This window comes from Colobus angolensis, unplaced genomic scaffold, assembly GCF_000951035.1.
Source record: "Colobus angolensis palliatus isolate OR3802 unplaced genomic scaffold, Cang.pa_1.0 Scaffold597, whole genome shotgun sequence".
Taxonomy (NCBI): domain Eukaryota; kingdom Metazoa; phylum Chordata; class Mammalia; order Primates; family Cercopithecidae; genus Colobus; species Colobus angolensis.
Window position 1 is genome coordinate 241,230 of NW_012119565.1, and position 17,772 is coordinate 259,001.

The 17,772-nt window shown below is 44.1% G+C and overlaps 1 protein-coding gene across 1 annotated transcript in view; it reads right to left on the reverse strand.

Moving 5' to 3' along the window:
- The window catches only part of ITGB3 (integrin, beta 3 (platelet glycoprotein IIIa, antigen CD61)), a 56,762-nt gene extending 39,465 nt beyond the window's left edge, over positions 1–17,297 (reverse strand). The window contains exon 1 of the mRNA XM_011962566.1: positions 17,126–17,297. Within this exon, the coding sequence (XP_011817956.1) occupies positions 17,126–17,297 (172 nt within the window). The remainder of the gene's footprint in view (positions 1–17,125) is intronic.
- Between the last annotated feature and the right edge of the window lie 475 nt (positions 17,298–17,772).

A 17,772-nucleotide genomic window follows, 5' to 3' on the forward strand; every position in this document is an offset into this window, starting at 1 on the left:
TAAAAATACAAAAAATTAGCCGGGCATTGGGGTGGGTGCCTGTAATCCCAGCTACTTGGGAGGCTACTTGGGAGGGGCAGGAGAATCACTTGAACCCAGGAAGCAGAGACTGCAATGAGCCAAGATCACGCCACTGCACTCCACCTGGGTGACAAGAGTGAGACTCCGTCTCAAAATAAATAAACAAATAAGTGTTCGCTGTTTAAGCCACCCAGTTTATGGCATTTTGTTATAGCTGCTAGAACTGGCTAACATAACATTTTAATCTAATCATGATCATATTGTGGTGTACAAGGTAAATTATTTAGATAACAGAACAATGTATATTATTCTTACCCAACAACAATACCAATGATTTTCGTCTGATAGAAAAGGTTATCCCCCACAGGTTAAAGTTTATTGCCTTGTAGAATATTAACCAATTCTGAATCTATTCACTAATTCATTTCAGCATTCCTTTGACTGATCAACTATAAATCTCCCTTCTTTGAAATTCCTTTTGAACTACTCCTAATGTCTTACTGGTTCTCTCATTACTAAAGTTGAATAAAATCTTTTACACATGTTCCCTTTATATTTGTGTAGAATTCATACTATTAACTCCGTGAAAATTATATATACTTTAACAGTATCCATTTCAGGACCTTACTGGGGGGCAGGGAGGTCTAACAGAATGGGTACACACAATGAGTAGATTGTCATCCTAATTGAGTCACCCACTGATAATGTGGCCATGCGTAAATCATTTAACTCCTCTCAGCCTCCATTTCTTCAATTCTAATATTCCTACTACGTCATAATTATTTATGTGTCTGCCTTAACAACACTGCCACCCTATAGATTTTAAGTCCCTCGAGACCTTCTCTGCCCTGCCCAACTCAGCTACATTTCTTACTCAGTGGAGATGCTCAGTAAATATGCACTGGGGCAAAATGAAAGGTAGGGGAATAGATGAAGTTTTGCTTTGCTTTTTTAAGCAACTGAGCTCATTTCTCAAAATTATGCATAGAATTCCAATATAAAACATGTAAATGGGTTACAACAGTTCCTCAGGCAATTTAAACTTTTATTGTTCTCCCAAAAACCCTTGATTACATGTGGAACCCTTGAAGCACCTCCTGGAAGCCCCAGGTCTCCTCAGAGCCTTGAGTCCATCTAACTTCAAAGGCCCCGCCCAACTTTAAAATTCTACAAGTGGGATGCCATTATAAGCCCATGGGTAACCTCTGGGGCTCCACTCTCCGACTTGACTACAACTTCAGAGTGTAAGTGTGAGGACCATGAGTGGGAATGATGACACTGGTTCCAAGCCTGGCCTTAAAGCATCAAGGTAACCTCTGAGGTGTGGCAGCCCTGAGCCATGCAATGTCTATAATGAAAGAAAAGTAGCTGCTAGTTTCAGGATTCCTGAATGTTCACAACAAAAAATGCAACCCAAGACTTCTCCCTGCATGAGCTGCCTGGCCATCTCTTAGCCCTATCATATTGTGGTATACAAGGTAAATTATTTAGATAAGAGAACAATGTATATTATTATTATCCAACAACAATACCAATGATTTCTGTCTGATAGAAAAGGTTATCCCCCACAGGTTAAGGTTTATTGCCTTGTAGAATATTAACCAATTTTGAATCTATTCACTAATTCATTTCAGCATTCCTTTGATTGATTGCTGTCTTCCCAGGCAGATGTGGACATAGCCTCTCTTTTTCCCCTATCAGAAGACTTCTGAGAGGAGCACAGCCTGAACTATTTTAGGTATCTCCCTCCCTTTCTGGAGTTTCCATGGGAATTGGCATGCAAAGGGGTAATTCTGGACATAAATGCCACTGATATTCACAAGAGAGAGAAGCACAAGGAGACATCAAGAAAGGTTAGAAGAGGAAAGAGGACCATGGGAGGTATGGGCACTGATATGGTTTGGCTGTGTCTCCACCCAAATCTCATCTGAATTGCAGTACCCATAATCCCTACATGTCATGAGAGGGACCCAGGGGGAGGTAACAGAATCACAGGGATGGTTACTCACATGTTGCTGTTCTCCTAATAGAAAGTTCTCACAAGATCTGATGGTTTAATAAAATGCTTTTCCCCCTTTTGCTCAGCACTTCTCCATCCTGCCGCCATGTGAAGAAGGATGTGTTTGCTTCCCTTTCCACCATGATTGTAAGTTTCCTGAGGCCTTCTCAGCCATGTTAAACTGTGAGTCAACTAAACCTCTTTCTTTTATAAATTACCTGGTCTTGCGTATGTCTTTATTAGCAGTGTGAGAACAGACTATTACAGTACATTGGTAATGGTAGAATGGAGTGCTGCTATAAGGACACCAAAAATGTGAAAGTGACTTTGGAACTGAGTAACAGGCAGAAATTGAAACGGTTTGGAGGGCTCAGAAGAAGACAGGAAAATGTGGGAAAGTTTGGAGCTTCCTAGAAACTTGGAGGGCTCAGAATACAGGAAGATGTGGTAAAGTTTGGAACTTCCTAGAGACTTGTGGAATGACTTTGACCAAAATGCTGATAGTGATATGGGCAATGAAGTCCACACTGAGGTGGTCTCAGAGGAGATGAGGAACTTATTGGGAACTGGAGTAAAGGCCATGTTTGCTATGCTTTAGCAAAGAGACTGACAGCATTCTGCCACTGACCTAGAGATCTGTGGAATATTGAACGTGAGAGAGATGATTTAGGGTATCTGTCAGAAGAAATTTCTAAGCAGCAAAGCATTTAAGGGGAAGCAGAGCATAAAGGTTTGGAAAATTTGCAGGATGACAATGTGATAGAAAAGAAAAACCCATTTTCTGTGGAGAAATTCAAGTCAGCTGCAGAAATAAGTAACTAGGAGCTGAACGTTAATTACCAAGACAATGGGGAAAATGTCTCCAGGGCATGTCAGAGACCTTCATGGCAGCACCTCTCATCACAGGCCCAGAGGCCTAGGAGGAAAAAATGGTTTCCTGGGCCAGGCCCAGGGTCTCCCTGCTATGTGCAGCCTAGGGACTTGGTGACCTGCATCCCAGCCACTCTAGCCATGGCTAAAAGTCACCAATTTAGAGCTCAGGCCATGGTTTCAGAGGATGCAAGCCCCAAGCCTTGGCAGCTTCCACGTGGTGTTGAGCCTGCAGGTGCACAGAAGTCAAGAATTGACGTTTGGGAATCTCTGCCTAGATTTCGGAGGATGTATGGAAACACCTGGATGTCCAGGCAGAAGTTTGCTACAGGGCAAGGCCCTCATGGAGAGCCTCTGCTAGGGGGGTGCACAAGGGAAATATGGGTCAAGGCCCGCACATAGAGACCCCCTCCTTGGGCACTGCCTAGTGGAGCTGTGAGAAGAGGACCACCATCCTCCTGACTAGAATGGTAGATCCATTGACAGCCTGCACCATGTGCCTGGAAAAGCTGCAGACATTCAACGCCATTCCATGAAAGTTGCTGGTAGAGAGGCTGTACCCTGCAAAACCACAAGGGTGGAGCTGCCCAAGGCCATAGGAGCCCACCTCTTGCATCAATATGACTTGGGTGTGAGACATGGAGTCAAAGGAGATCATTTTGGAGCTTTACAATTTGACTGTCCTGCTGGATTTCAGACTTGAATGGGGCCAGTAGCCCCTTTGTTTTAGCCAATTTCTCCCATGTGGAATGGCTGTATTTACCCAATGCCTATACTCCCATTGTATCTAGGAAGTAACTAATTTGCTTTCAATTTCACAGTCTTATAGGCAGAAGGGACTTGCCTTATCTCAGATGAGACTTTGGACTTGGACGTTTGGGTTGATTCTGGAATGAGTTAAGATTTGGGGGAACTGTTGGGAAGTCATGATTGTGTTTTGAAATGTGAGGACATGAGATCTGGGAGGCGCTAGGGGTGAAATGATATGGTTTGGCAGTGTGGCCCCTGCCCCACCCCCCTGATCTCCTCTTGAATTGTAGTTCCCATAATCCCCAGGTGTTGTGGGAGGGACCTGATGAGAGGTAATTGAATCATGGGGGCAGTTACCTCCATGCTGCTGTTCTCATAATAGTGAGTGAGTTCTCATGAGATCTTATGGTTTTGTAAGGGGCTTTTCTCCCTTTTGCTTGACACTTATCCTTCCTGCCACCATGTGAAAAAGGATGTGTTTGCTTCACCTTCCACCATGATTGTAAGTTTCCTGAGGCCTCCCCAGCCATCTTGAACTGTGAGTCAATTAAACCTCTTTCCTTTATAAACGACCAAATCTTGGGTATGTTTTTATTAGCAGCATGAAAATGAACTAATACAGACACTGTCAGATTACTTTTTAGGACTTTTCGCAGTCTATCCATTAACCATCCATTTATTCTCAAATTAGCATTTCCCTATGAGTCCTTGATTTCCCTATGAGTCTCTGTGAGCCACAATAGGAAGCTTTGCAAGATACAAAATAAATAACAGCAGGTCCCTCCCAGTGAACCAGTGGTTCCTGACCCCAGAGGATAAAATGAGGTGCCAGGATTTGTTCTTTAGGAAGCCATGCCTGGAGAGTCGTGGTTACCCAGTCCCTTTATCCACTCTTTTTAATGAATCACAGATTGATTTCATGAGAACCAATGAACCCCCCATATTACCCCCAACCAAGTCCTGCTACCCAGACAGTTCCCTGGAATGCAGTGGTTAAAAGTGACTGACTCATCAGAAGTCTCTGCACTGGGCCCATGCTGATTCAATGAGTTGTTGCTCTGAGCCCACCACTCCCTCCTGAACATGTGGAAGAAGTTTGGGCCTCTATTTCCAGTCATTCATAAAGCCTGTGTTCCTGCTCATTCTCTGGGACCCAGACTCAGTCCTGCTAAAGTGGGAATCTTCACCATAATGTCACTTAAAGAACAAACAACTCCTACCTCCTACAACCCCTTTCCTCTGACAGGTTAGCCAGAGCTGGTGACAAGGTGGATTGACCCCAGTCTTCACAGGGTGGTTGTAAGGATGAAATAAACCAAACCCTGTAAAACTCTAGCACAACAGCTGGAACACTGAAAGTACTCGATAAATGCTGCTGCTGCCGCTATAATTTATATTGGTTTTATTGTTGTTTTTATCCTGAGTCTCAGGTTGTTTAGGGCAGGTGAATACTTTTTTTTCCTTGATGACATCATTCTAGGGGATACCAGACATGAAGTTTAGTATGCCCTGAGCAGAAGGAGTGGTGGGAGTGTGCAGCCAGAAAGTATCACACCAGGGTAAAATGTTTAATTGTCAGATGTGGCTTCTATATGGGGTTAGGAATATTAGTCTTCGAAAATCCAGGCTTATGCCTGTAATCCCAGCATTCTGGGAGGCCAAAGCAGGAGGACTGCTTGAACCTAGGAGCTGGCGACTAGTCTGGGCAACATAGTGAGACCCCCATCTCTATGAAAATTTTTTTAAAAATTAGCTGGGCATGGTAGCATGCACCAGTAGTCCCAGCTACTCAGGGGGCTGAGGCAGGAAAATCAGCTGGGTCTGGGAAGTTGAGGCTGCAGCGAGCTGTGATCATGCCACTGCACTCCAGCCTAGGCAACAAAGTGAGACCCGGCCTCAAAAAAGTTTTTTGAAAATAAAAATTTTAATCCAATCAAGACCAGCCAAGAAGTTTGCCTGGAAAGTAGAAGTAGAAGGTTGTGGTTTGGTACATCAGCTTGAATCACAGAACCAGAAGAGAGACAAAGGGTGGGAAAAATGAATGAACAAAGGAAACAAGGGAGGGAATTGGATCCAGTGGAAGTCATAATGCGTCAATGGGGGCTATTTTGAGGACATGTTGTCCAATGAGACAGGATGTTGGACTGTAGGAACAGGCCACCCTAATGAGGACAGGGGACTACAAGAGAGAGCTAAGTCAGAGTGAGAGGTGTTTATCGAGAAGGGAGGATGATCTGCAAACACTATGGACATCTATCACTCTGCCAGAAAGGAATTCTAATCTGGGTCCCCAGCCCTGCCACTGACCTTCGACTGGTCACTTCCCAATTAGGTCCATGGGGACAGTGGGTGACTCACATGGTGCCTCATTGTAGTCACCTGGTCGTGTGACTCATGAAAAAACAAAACATCTCATGCTTACTGTCCTACATAGGCACAAGTGGTTTCTCTAGAGCAAGTGGCCAAGAAAGTTTATTTTAATTTTGTTCCTTCCTTAAATGTAGCATCAGCTAAGTAACTCAAAGAAGGAGGAGACAAAGAGGTGGAGTTTAAGGTAACGCACACCTCTGTGCTCTGAGCAAAAAGCTCCAGTAAGCTGTAGAGAATCCAGGCAACCATATTTCATCAAATCTAACACTGTGGATATAGTATATACCCTGATTTCAGAGATTTAAAACTGTTTTTAAGTATATCAGAGCCAGTTAAATATGGTATTTAACATTGGAAAATATTTGTGTATAATTCACCTCCACCAATATTAAAATGTGTTATAAGTTGGCTTATGTCCCCAAAAAAGATATGTTGAAGTCCTTACCCCAGTGCCCATGACCATGACCTTACAGAGAAATCAGGTCTTTGCAGATGTAATCAATTGAGGTCATTAGGGTGGGCCCTAATCCAACATGACTGATGTCCTTATGAGAAGAGAAAAACACCACATGAAGACAGAGACACACAGAGAGAATACCACATGAGGCAGAGATTGAAGTGATGCAGCCAGAAACTAAGGAACACCAAGGATTACCAGCCAACACCAGAAGCTAGGAAGGAGGAATGATTCTACCCAGAGTCTCAGAGGGACCACAGGCCTGCTGACACCTTAATTTCGGATTTCTAGCTTCCAACAAGAATGAACTTATGTTGTTTTACGCCACCCAGTTTGTGGTGCTTCGTTACAACAGCCCTAAGAAACTAATACAAAATGGATTTGCACCTCCATCATTTATATGGCATGATTTTGAAGAACATTGCCATGAAATACTTTGCATGATTGAAAAAAGCCAGCATGAAATGAAATTTTTGGTGCATTTAATCCACGTATGGGTAAGGTTTGAAAAGTGGTTACTTTAGCTGTACATTTTTCTACCTGTATATATCAGTGGTGTCAATAGTCATTGATTCATTCATTCATTTACTCGACAAATGTTCATTGAGCATCTACCTGTGCCAGGCACTCTCCTAGGCACTGGAGACACGCTGATTAACTAAACAAAGCCCCTGCTCTCGTGAAGCTTACATTTTAGTGAGAAAGATGATAACAAAAAATGCACAACAAAAATGCACAATTTCTAACAGTGGCAAATGCTGTAAGAAAATAAAGCAGGATAAAGGAATAGCAAGCAATGAGGGGAAGGACTCTCCTTTAGAGCATGTGATCAGAGAAGGTCTCTCTATGGAGCTGACATTTCAAAATGATGTTAAAGAGTGAATCATGGGAAGATCTAAGGCACAGACATTCCAGAAAGAACCCAAGACAAGATCTGGATGGACATCAGCCTGTTAAAGAAACAGCAGGCAGAGAGACAAAGGAGGAAGAGAGAAGCACAGAGGAGCTTAGAGGAGCCGTTAGGGACCAGAACACTAGGAAGCTATAGGCCATGGTAGAGAGTGTGGCTTTTTTCTCCACATAGTGGGAAGCCACTGAGGAATCTGAGCAGAGGTGAGCGAAAAAAGATCATCCTGACTGCTGAGTGGAAGACAGAAAGAAGGGAAGTAAAAAGGAAAGAGACTTATTATTCAATTAGAAATGTACTAAAATAATCCAGGCAACAGATGGCAGCGGATTTGGATGGTAGCGGAGTCAATGATGTGGTCAGACTCTAGATACGTTCCATCTAAAGACTTGCTGATGGATGGCTCACAGGGCATGAGGATATGAACAAATGTGAACCTGAAAGAACCAATCCTTCAAGATAGATCCGGAGTGGCTAAGTGGGCCTAAATTTTAAATAGAGCAAAGCTGCCATTTGCTGACTAGAGGTCACAACCCACTCTGAGTTCCCTGAAAATCAACACCTCTGTTCAACTTTGGAACCTCCAGAGCTAACCTAAAATAACCAGTCAGGGCTCCGCTGCTTTGACCAGTCAGGCCTCAGTTGTTTCAACCAAACAGAACTAAGCAAGTTGGAATTGTTCATTTGCATAAGTGGACCTCATCAGGAACCTGGGCAGGAACTTAGACTATAAACCCCCAATTCTGACACCAACAACTGAGTTTCCCCAATTTGCAAACTGTTCATTGGAATAAGGTCTTTCCTCCCAGCTCCTTTTCAGAGAACTTTTGTTCACAAGGAAAAGACAGGAAGGATTTTTGTCTGAGCAAGTGGATTCCCTGCAGACAAAGTTCAAATGTCTTGACCACTGGCCATATCCTTTCATTGACCCTTCATGCTGTAAGAAAATAAAGCAGGATAGGCCGGGCATGGTGGCTCACACTGTAATCTCAGCACTTTGGGAGGTCGAGGCGGGCAGATCACCTGAGGTCTGGAGTTCAAGACCACCCTGGCCAACATGGCGAAACCCTGTCTTTACTAAAACTACAAAAATTAGCTGGGCAAAGTGGTGCACGCCTGTAATCCCAGCTACCTGGGAGGCTAAGGCAGGAAAATTGCTTGAACCTGGGAGGTGGAGTTTGCAGTGAGCCAAGATCGTGCCACTACACTCCAGCCTGTGTGATGGAGTGAGACTCTGTCGCAAAGGGAAAAAAAAGGGCGAGGAATAGCAAGCAATGAGGGAAGGAGTCTCCTTTAGAGCATGTGGTCAAGAAAGGTCTCTCTGTGGAGCTGACACTTCAAGATGATGCTAATGGGAAAATCTAGGGCAGGTACTGTCCTTGTAAATGAAGCCAGATTATGTCTGGTTATCATCTCCAATAAGGTTAATTAGGTTGTCATGTGCTGAAAACTGCATAAAGCCCATCCCGCGACGATGCCCTGTCTTCTCTAAGGTCGTGGTCTAAAATTAACACCCAGCTCCTGAGAAATATGGTAAGGCAGGGGCAGTAAAACAACAGACATGGTGGCTATGGCAGAAACAGCATGCAAAGCAGCAGGAAACCTCATGTCTAAAGCCATCTTTGCCCTTCCTCTGACCATATGACCTCAAACACATCCCTTCATCTCTCTGGTGCTCTCTCCAAGGCCCAGTGCCTCTTTGAGTCTATGTCACATTCATAGTCAAGAAGTTATAACTGCTCTGTAGTATTTAACGGGTCTAACCAGCCACATCGGCCAAGCACTGGAGACTCCAGACAGCTGCTTCCTTTCCCCAGTGCTCCCAAGTTGTTAGGATTAAATGACATAACACATATGAAAGAACCCTCTATAGCAGGATGCTCAATAAATGTTCATTTCCTTCCCCCTTACTTTCACTCTAGTCACTTCCTACACCAGGAATCCCCATCCCCTCCCCTCCACCTCAGGGTCAGATGTGAAAGGGCCCTTTGTCTCTAACAGGATATAGTGAAGAAATCACTCTGGGCAGGAGACAAGAGCCCCCAGGGAGAGACCCAACCAATGCCACTGAGCCAGTTGTATGATCTTGGACAAGTCACTTCACTTCTCAGAAACAACCTTTTTGCTTTTTGGTAAAACAAACAGGGGTCAAATTAGATGATCTCCAAGGTGCTGCCAGTCCTGGAAGTATCCACTCTTCCAGCCAGAAAGCATCAACAGGTGGACTCATACCCTAGGAAGCCTAGGGACCCAAGACATAAGAACCCTCAAGCAGTGCACAAGTGGCCATTTCTTCCTGATGGCCTGATATTTCACTCAAACACTGCATCTCAAGAGTTCTGGAAAATTTTATTAGCATCGACCCCACCTCTCATCTGACTCATTCAGTATACGGAAGAAGCAGGTCTGTACCAAGCTGTTCGAGGCTTAGTCCAGGAGCGCCCTATTGGTGACCTCCTTGGCATCCTGCTGTCCAGTTCTGCAGCCTTCCTCCCCCAGCTCATGTGTTATGGGTGTGGACAGCAGGCCGTGGTGCTATCACCAGTCCTTACTGCCAGCCTGTCTTGTTAGGAAAGCAAACTGGTTCAACCGTTTTGGAGGACAAATTGACAACACCTATTAAAATTTAAATTTAAAATATGCATGCCCTTCGACCCGCCAACTTTTGTTCAAGAAATTAAGTCTGTAGAAACACTCAAACAAAGGTGAATAATAAATGAATAAGGATATCCCCTGCAGCTTTATTTGTAGTAGCAAATAATTGGGATGACCCCAATGTCTGCCAACAGGGAATTGGTTAAGTAAATTCTGATATATCCATATAACAAACAGTATGCCTTATGGCTAGAATTATAGCTCTTGGGATAAATAATGGAAAGCCATAAGCTGACATAAAAAGATGCCTAGAGTATATTATTAAGAGACAATGGGCCAGGTGCGGTGGCTTATGCGTGTAATCCCAGCACTTTGGGAGGCCGAGGCGGGTGGATCACCTGAGGTAAGGAGTCCAAGACCAGCCTGGCCAACGTGGCCAAACCCTGTCTCTACTGAAAATACAAAAATTAGCTGAGCGTGGTGGCAAATGCCTGTGATCCCAGCTACTCGGGAACCTGAGGCAGGAGAATGGCTTGAACCCAGGAGGCAGAGGTTGCAGTGAGCCAGGATCGCACAACTGCACTCCAGCCTGGGTGACAGAGTAAGACTCTGTCTCAAAAAAAAAAAAAAAAAAAAATCCTATTATTGATTATCCTATTTGAGAAATAACAATAATGATAAATAATTATATATGTTGACAAATACATAGAAAAAAACTCTGCAGTAACTATCAACAGTGGTTATCTTTAAGGACAAGACTACAAGGAACTGGTACTTGTACTTTCTGCATTATATTTCTGAGCTGCCTTTTTTTTTTAATAATAAGCTTAATTACTTTTATAAGCTAAAAGAAAATTAAAGCTAATTTGAAATGTCCTCTGTTCTGTCTCCTTATAGACATTTGCATTGATTCAAATGTAGGCTCCGCAGAGTCTGCTGGGCTTTCTACAAACTGCACCTTCAGCATCAAAACCTCTTGGAATGGCAAACTTAGCAGGAACATAAGAATGAGCTTTGGGGTATGAATTGCATGAGGAGATGCTGGTCAAGGGATATGAATTTTCAGTTAGACAGGAGAAATAAGTTCAAGAGATCCACTGTACAACATGGTGACTAAAGTTAATAACCACATGTCATCTACCTGAAAATTGCTGAGAGGAGATTTTTAAGTGTTCTCACTACAAATAAATGATAAGTATGTATGTGAGGTAATGCATATGTTATTTAACTTCATTTAACCATTCCACAATGTGTACATTATTTCAAGATATCATGTTGTACATCATAAATATATATAATTTTTATTTGTTAACTTTAAACAACAATAATAATAATAATGAAAGAGAATGGAGAAAAAAAGGAGTAAACTTTGTCAGGCCCACTCTCACAGCCTTCAAGAACTGCCCAGGACAGTATGGTCTGTTCTCAACTTGTGGAAGTCCCAGGAAGGAAACACAACCCTCCCCTCCCCTGCGGATTGGTCATATATGCTCCTTGCAGGCGGCTCCAGCAAAAGTTCAATGTGGAGTTCAACAAGCGCGATGGCTAAAGTTGGGGTTTGGAGCCATCAGTGGATCTCATAGACCCAGGTTTCTCTATCCAAAAATTCCATTAGCAAAGAGATGCAGGGTTGACTACAGGGACTTTTTAAGTGGCTACTGAATGTGTCTTCTGCCAAGCTTCTGGAGCTCTCTTCTAGTGCAAAGTTTTTCAAGCTTGATTTTAACAGCAGGATCTTCTTTTTTTCCCAAAGAAATCATTACATGAAATCCAAATTGTTAATTAGTTAAGAGTTCCAGTTGAAGGTGGTGGGGAGGGGCAGGAGCACACTGAAGTATCTCCCTTCATCTTCTCTGTCCCACTTTGCAGCCCCTGGGACAGCAAGAGACTGAGGTCTAAAAGTAAGGTGACTTGTTCAAAGTCACCCAGCAAGCTGATGAAAAAGCCTGCAGAACTGTGAATCAAATGTAGGTTTCTTAATTCCAGATAAATTGTTCTTTCCACACTGAGGTTTTTTCTATATGAAAGAAAGTACTATATATCACGGGTTTAAGTAAAGGAATACACACACACACGTGCGCACACACACACACACAAAGAATCATAAATGCGAGGGGAAAATGTCTAAACAGAATACACCACTTGATTAATATGAACATTATAGAGGAATAGAATTGGAAGGGAACTAGCAATTTTAATGACTGACAATGATCCTATGTGGATGAACCTATTTGAGAAATAACAATATTTGTTTTGTTTTGTTCTGTTTTTTGAGGCGGAGTTTCACTCTTGTTGCCCAGGCTGGAGTGCAATGGTGTGATCTCTGCTCACCGCAAACTCTGCCTCCTGGGTTCAAGCGATTCTCCTGCCTCAGCCTCCCGAGCAGCTGGGATTACAGGCATGCATCACCATGCCCAGCTAATTTTGTATTTTTAGTATAGATGGGGTTTCTCCATGTTGGTCAGGTTGGTCTCAAACTCCTGGCCTCAGGTGATCCACCCGCCTCGGCCTCCCAAAGTGCTGGGATTATAGGCAGGAGCCACCACGCCCGGCCAAGAAATAACAATATTTGTTATTTTGACTTTTTTAAGATGAGTATCACCTCATTCTTTCTCCTTCTCTCCTTGAATATTTAAACATCTTCACTAACTGAACTAAGAAACTGAACTAACTCAACTATAAAACAGAAAGAGTGGGGTGAGTAAATAGTCTTTTCATGGGAACATGACAGAAAAACAGAAGACATCTAGTGTTACGTCTGGTGTTAGAATTTGTCTATCAGGCTTTCTGGTTTTGGCCAAAAAGCCACCCACCCTCCCAAAAAAAGAGGAAAAAAAAAAGTCAAGTGGGTTGTTTTTTCAGAGATGCTACCAAAAATGTAAAAAGGTAGAATAGCCCCAGGTTTACTCAACAACTTCTGGCTCCAAGCATCATGACATACAATATTTGGCCACAAAATATCTGTTACTCCTATGAGCAAGAATAATAAGTGTTGGTTGCTACAAAATCCTCTCTAATATCCTGAAGTCTTTAACTACTTAGCACATGGAAAAATCTAATGGCTTATATATAGCCAAATACATCTATCCAATTAGAAAATTTAGAAACTGAAAGTGGGTAGCACCTTCAAGGTTTAATGGATCTGGTCCCACTGCTTTCAGGGTAACTGTTCCAACACTGAGGATGATGGAGTGGCCTCAGACAATGTCTTAGAGTTACTGATAGATGCAGCATCATAGATGAACCCCAAATGTATTACGCTAAGTGAAAGAAGCCAGACTGAAAGTCTATACACTGCATGATTTCATTTATATGACATTTTGTAAAACAAAACTGCAGGGACAGGAAACCGATCAGTGGTTGCAGCGGACGAGCGTTGAGGGTAGGGTATCAATTACAAAAGAGCTGGGGGGTATCTGGCACAGTAGTTCATGCCTGTAATCCCAACAATTTGGGAGGCCGAGGTGGGCAGATTGCCTGAGCTCAGAAGTTCGAGACCAGCCTGGGCAATATGGTGAGACCCTGCCTCTATAAAGAAAAAGAAGAAAAAAAAAAGAGCTTGGGGAAACTTTGGGGGATGATGGAAATATTCTGTATCTTGATAATGGCAATGGTTACTTGACTGTATGCATTTGTCAAAATTCATAGAACTGTACGCACTAAAAAGGGTGAATTTTACTGTACATAAAATTATACCTGAATTACCTAACCCAAAAAAAAAAAAAAGAGTGTTTCTGGTGAGACTGCGTGCATGGACAGAAAGGCAGATGCTATCACTTTTTTGCTGGAGAGTTTCACATTTCAATAAATGCCAGCAGTTCCCACATGGAGAACAGGCAGTTCCCCTAAACAGAGTCATTTCCCTTCTCCCACCTTCATTTCCACTAGTGGCCTGAGCTCCATCAGGCACAATGAAGGTCCCACTCAGGAAGGGCCAAGGTTCAGGAAGAGGGAGCAGAGGCAATGGGGTGGAGCAGCAGGCCCACTCTGTGGGCAGCAGAGAGGGCTGGGTACAACGATGGGGTTCATCCCTGAAGCTGCTCAGTCACTCCCTCGGTTAATTATCTGTCTGCTGATTCATGAGTTGTGGTTCCTGTGGGCATGCTTCCTGGAGATTTCTGCCAGCAAGGGAAGAAGGGTTCTTGGGACTGGGAGGGGATGATAACCAGAGATCCCAAGTAGGGTGGGGAGCTTTAGAGGAGAAATTTCTATCAGGAAATTCTAGAGCCATAGCCAGACTCCCCGTCCTCACTGTGGTGTGCTTACCCCATCTTATGGTCTTCCCAGGAGACCTCTGTCACTCCTCACCTTTGCCCTCACATCCACACGTCTAAGGGGGAGAAAGGAGAATGTTGCCCTTCTACTGGCTCCTCCCAGGAGGAAAAAAAACGCAGACACTTTACAGAGGATCCCTTGAGTTTTTCACTCTCAGATCACAGGTCTAAATGGTGCAACAGTGCAACAGCTCAAATGCCCAAAGAATTCAAAATCTTGGCTATGTTTTAATACCCTCCAGATTATCCAAACAGCACTTGAGGATCTTAAATGAATGAGTGCAAATATTCAAATATTGGGTTTCTTAAAGAGAGGCACATCATCTATAGATGCCTTTTCATAGCATTCCATAGATATTTATTTTACTGCCTATGTGCCAGGCAGTGGGCATAGAGTATTGAACAAAATAGACATGTCCCTCTCCTCATGGAACTTGAAATCTTATAGATCCTTTTATTTTCCTCTTTTTTCAGATACAGAGCTTGAGGTTTTCTCATGGGTAAAGCAAATGTATAACCTTTTTCCTCCTTGGCTTCTTCTGTGGATTCTTGCTGGGTTAGAGTAGCTGAGATACGCCAAGTCAGCAATGAGGAATGAGTTGAAATAAGAGGGACCCCCTCTCACATATGTGTAGGGAAAGGGACCCCATCAGTTTCATTCTGAAAGCCTGCATAGTGCTTACGCATGAAGCGGTAACAGTTTTTGCCTCCAATACATGGTAGATAGCATGGATAGGAAGAATAACGAAAATAGTAGTTGTCATTTATTAAATACTTATTTTGTGCCTCTGTTTCATTTAATCAGCATAATCATAGGCATTGTTTCCTCCACCTTACAAATGAGGAAACTGAGGACTCAAGAGATTAGGTAACTTATTTAAGGCCACACAGCCTACAGGAGACAAAGTCAAGAATCAAACCCACATCTTACTAGTTTTAAACCATAGCTCTCCCTTTCCGAAGCCAACAAGCCTTCCTCCTGTGTTTCTCCAGGACCTGAGGACTCCTGCAGAGGGCTTCAACTGGACAGTTTCTAGGATATAAACTCCAGAAGAGAAATAAACACCTCAGCTTAGACCTAATTAGATCAGAATAAAAACCTAAACACGAGGAAGACACAGAACCCATACTTCCTGGGTGAAGCTAAAAAGATCATCTTTGTACATAAAATAAAAAACTTGATGCTATCCTCAGTCAACCTCTGTTCTCCCCAAAGCAGACTCTACTACCCTGGGACAACCTCTCTGTGCCACTCCCACACCCACTCAGCTCTTTCTGTGCCCCTTCGACACTTGGAGTCCCAACCCAACTGTCCTACTCTCATCCCACTATCTGCTTCCCCAGGGATCTGATGGCCCTGCCACCAACACTGGGATGGCAGATATAAATATAGTAGAAACTACTTTGCAGAGTTGGGGGCGGGATATTACTCTGAAAGTCTGACTTTAGAGCCCCGGCCCTTAAACACTACTGTATGCTGCTTCTCAGAGAGAGTGTGGGGCTAGCCCAGCCCAACCCATCACCACTTCTGGAATCATCCCAATCACAAGATTAATCTGTGAACAGATCTCCTAAGGATTTTTTTTTTTTAATTTTTAGTAGAGATTAGGTCTCACTATGTTGCCCAAGCTGGTCTTGAACTCCTGGGCTCAAGCAATCCTCCTACCTCCACTTCCCAAAGTGCTGGGATTATAGGCATGAGCCACCGCGCCTGACCAGATATCTTAAAGGATCTTTCAATGCAAACTTAGGTATGTCAATGCAGTGGAATCCAATACACTCCAAAGTGAATTTGGAATACTGTGAATGTGAAAATTTTTTAATGACAGCAAAAATTGTTGTAAGTGCATGGAGGCAAGCATCTCATCCTGGACAGGGAAAGGATATCTTTTTTTTTTTTTTTTTTTTGACTGAGTTGCCCTGGTAGATTTCTCCATTCCCCGCATCTGATCCAAGGCTCCACATGTCCCAGGGCAGAATGCTGGAGATTCCTATTTCTGTGTCATAGTCATCAGACAGCACTCGAACACTATCAGCTGATCTGTTTTAGTCCCTGTCACATAGGAAATTCAGCAATAACCACTGCAATATTCCCCTATACGTCAACTGTAATCCCTCCTTCAAGATATCCTTGGCCAGGCGCAGTGGCTCCAGCCTGTAATCCCAGCACTTTGGGAGGCCGAGGCAGGCAGATCACAAGGTCAAGAGATCAAGATCATCCTGGCCAACATGGAGAAACTCCCTCTCACTAGCGAGAGTCCATCTCAAAAAAAAAAAAAAAAAAAAGATATCCTTGCCCTGTCCAGGATGAGTTATACGTCTATACATACACAGAAGAGTCTGGAAGGGAATCACTAAAGTATTTTCGAATAGTTTATCTTTGAAGTGAACTTATCAACAAAGCTTCCCTTTTTAAAATAAATCCTGGCCGGGTGCGGTGGCTCACGCCTGTATTCCCAGCACTTTGAGAGGCCAAGGTGGGTGGATCACTTGAGGCCAGGAGTTCGAGACCAGCCTGGCCAACATGGTGAAACCCTGTCTCTACTAAAAATACAAAAATTAGCAGGCGTGGTGGCAGGCGCCTGTAATCCCAGTTACTCGGGAGGCAGAGCCAGGAGAATCGCTTAAACCCAGGAGGCAGAAGTTGCAGTGAGCCAAGAACCCACCACTACACTCCAGCCTGGGCAACAGAGGGAGACTCAGTCTCAATAAATAAATAAATATAATAAAATAACAAATCCCTTCTGCAGGGTGTAGGTTGTTTTACGAGTACTACAGTTTTTATTAAAAATACTTATATGCACTCTTGTGTCATCCTCTGAGGCAGAGGAGGCCCCAGCAGACCAGGAGCCAGGGTTTCTCCCCATCCCAGGCAAAATCACCAAGGACTCCGAGAGGACCACGGTCAGCAATCCCGGGATATGCCCGCTCCATCCCTCCACCTGTGTCCCCAGCACCAAAGAAGCCGAACGCCGATTGCCTTGACGGCTGACGGTGTGCACAGCAGCCAGAGACAAAGCCAAGGATCTCACCGGCCCAAGGTAGCCTTTTCATGGCTCCCCGAATACACTAGAGATTTTTTGGGTGCAGGGTCTGCCCCCGGGAGTAGAGGCACCGCTGCCACCCGGGGACACTGGAGGAGGCAAAGCCCTCATCCTGCTCCAAAACAATCCCGCAGGAAGCCAAGTTGAAGGAAAAAAGAAAAAAAGAAAAAGAAAAAACCTTTTGGAGAAAGCATAACAGGAGAAATTGGAAACGTGGGGAAACTGGCTAACCCGCGCGCGCGCTAGCTCTCACCCAGGAAGCTACGGCGGCATCCCTCTGCCAAGGCCCGGGAACAACCCCCGGAAGCCCCACCTCGCCTTGGCTCCAGGGCCAGGAGTCCTTGGCCCGACCGGGACCACCAACGACGCGCGCAGCCCGGGCTGACTGCGGGACTCAGAGATGAGCCCACCGCACCGTGAGCGCCGCGGCGGCCGGTAAGGCTCTCAGCCTGGCTGACGGCTTCGGCGTCCCGGAGGACCCGCCC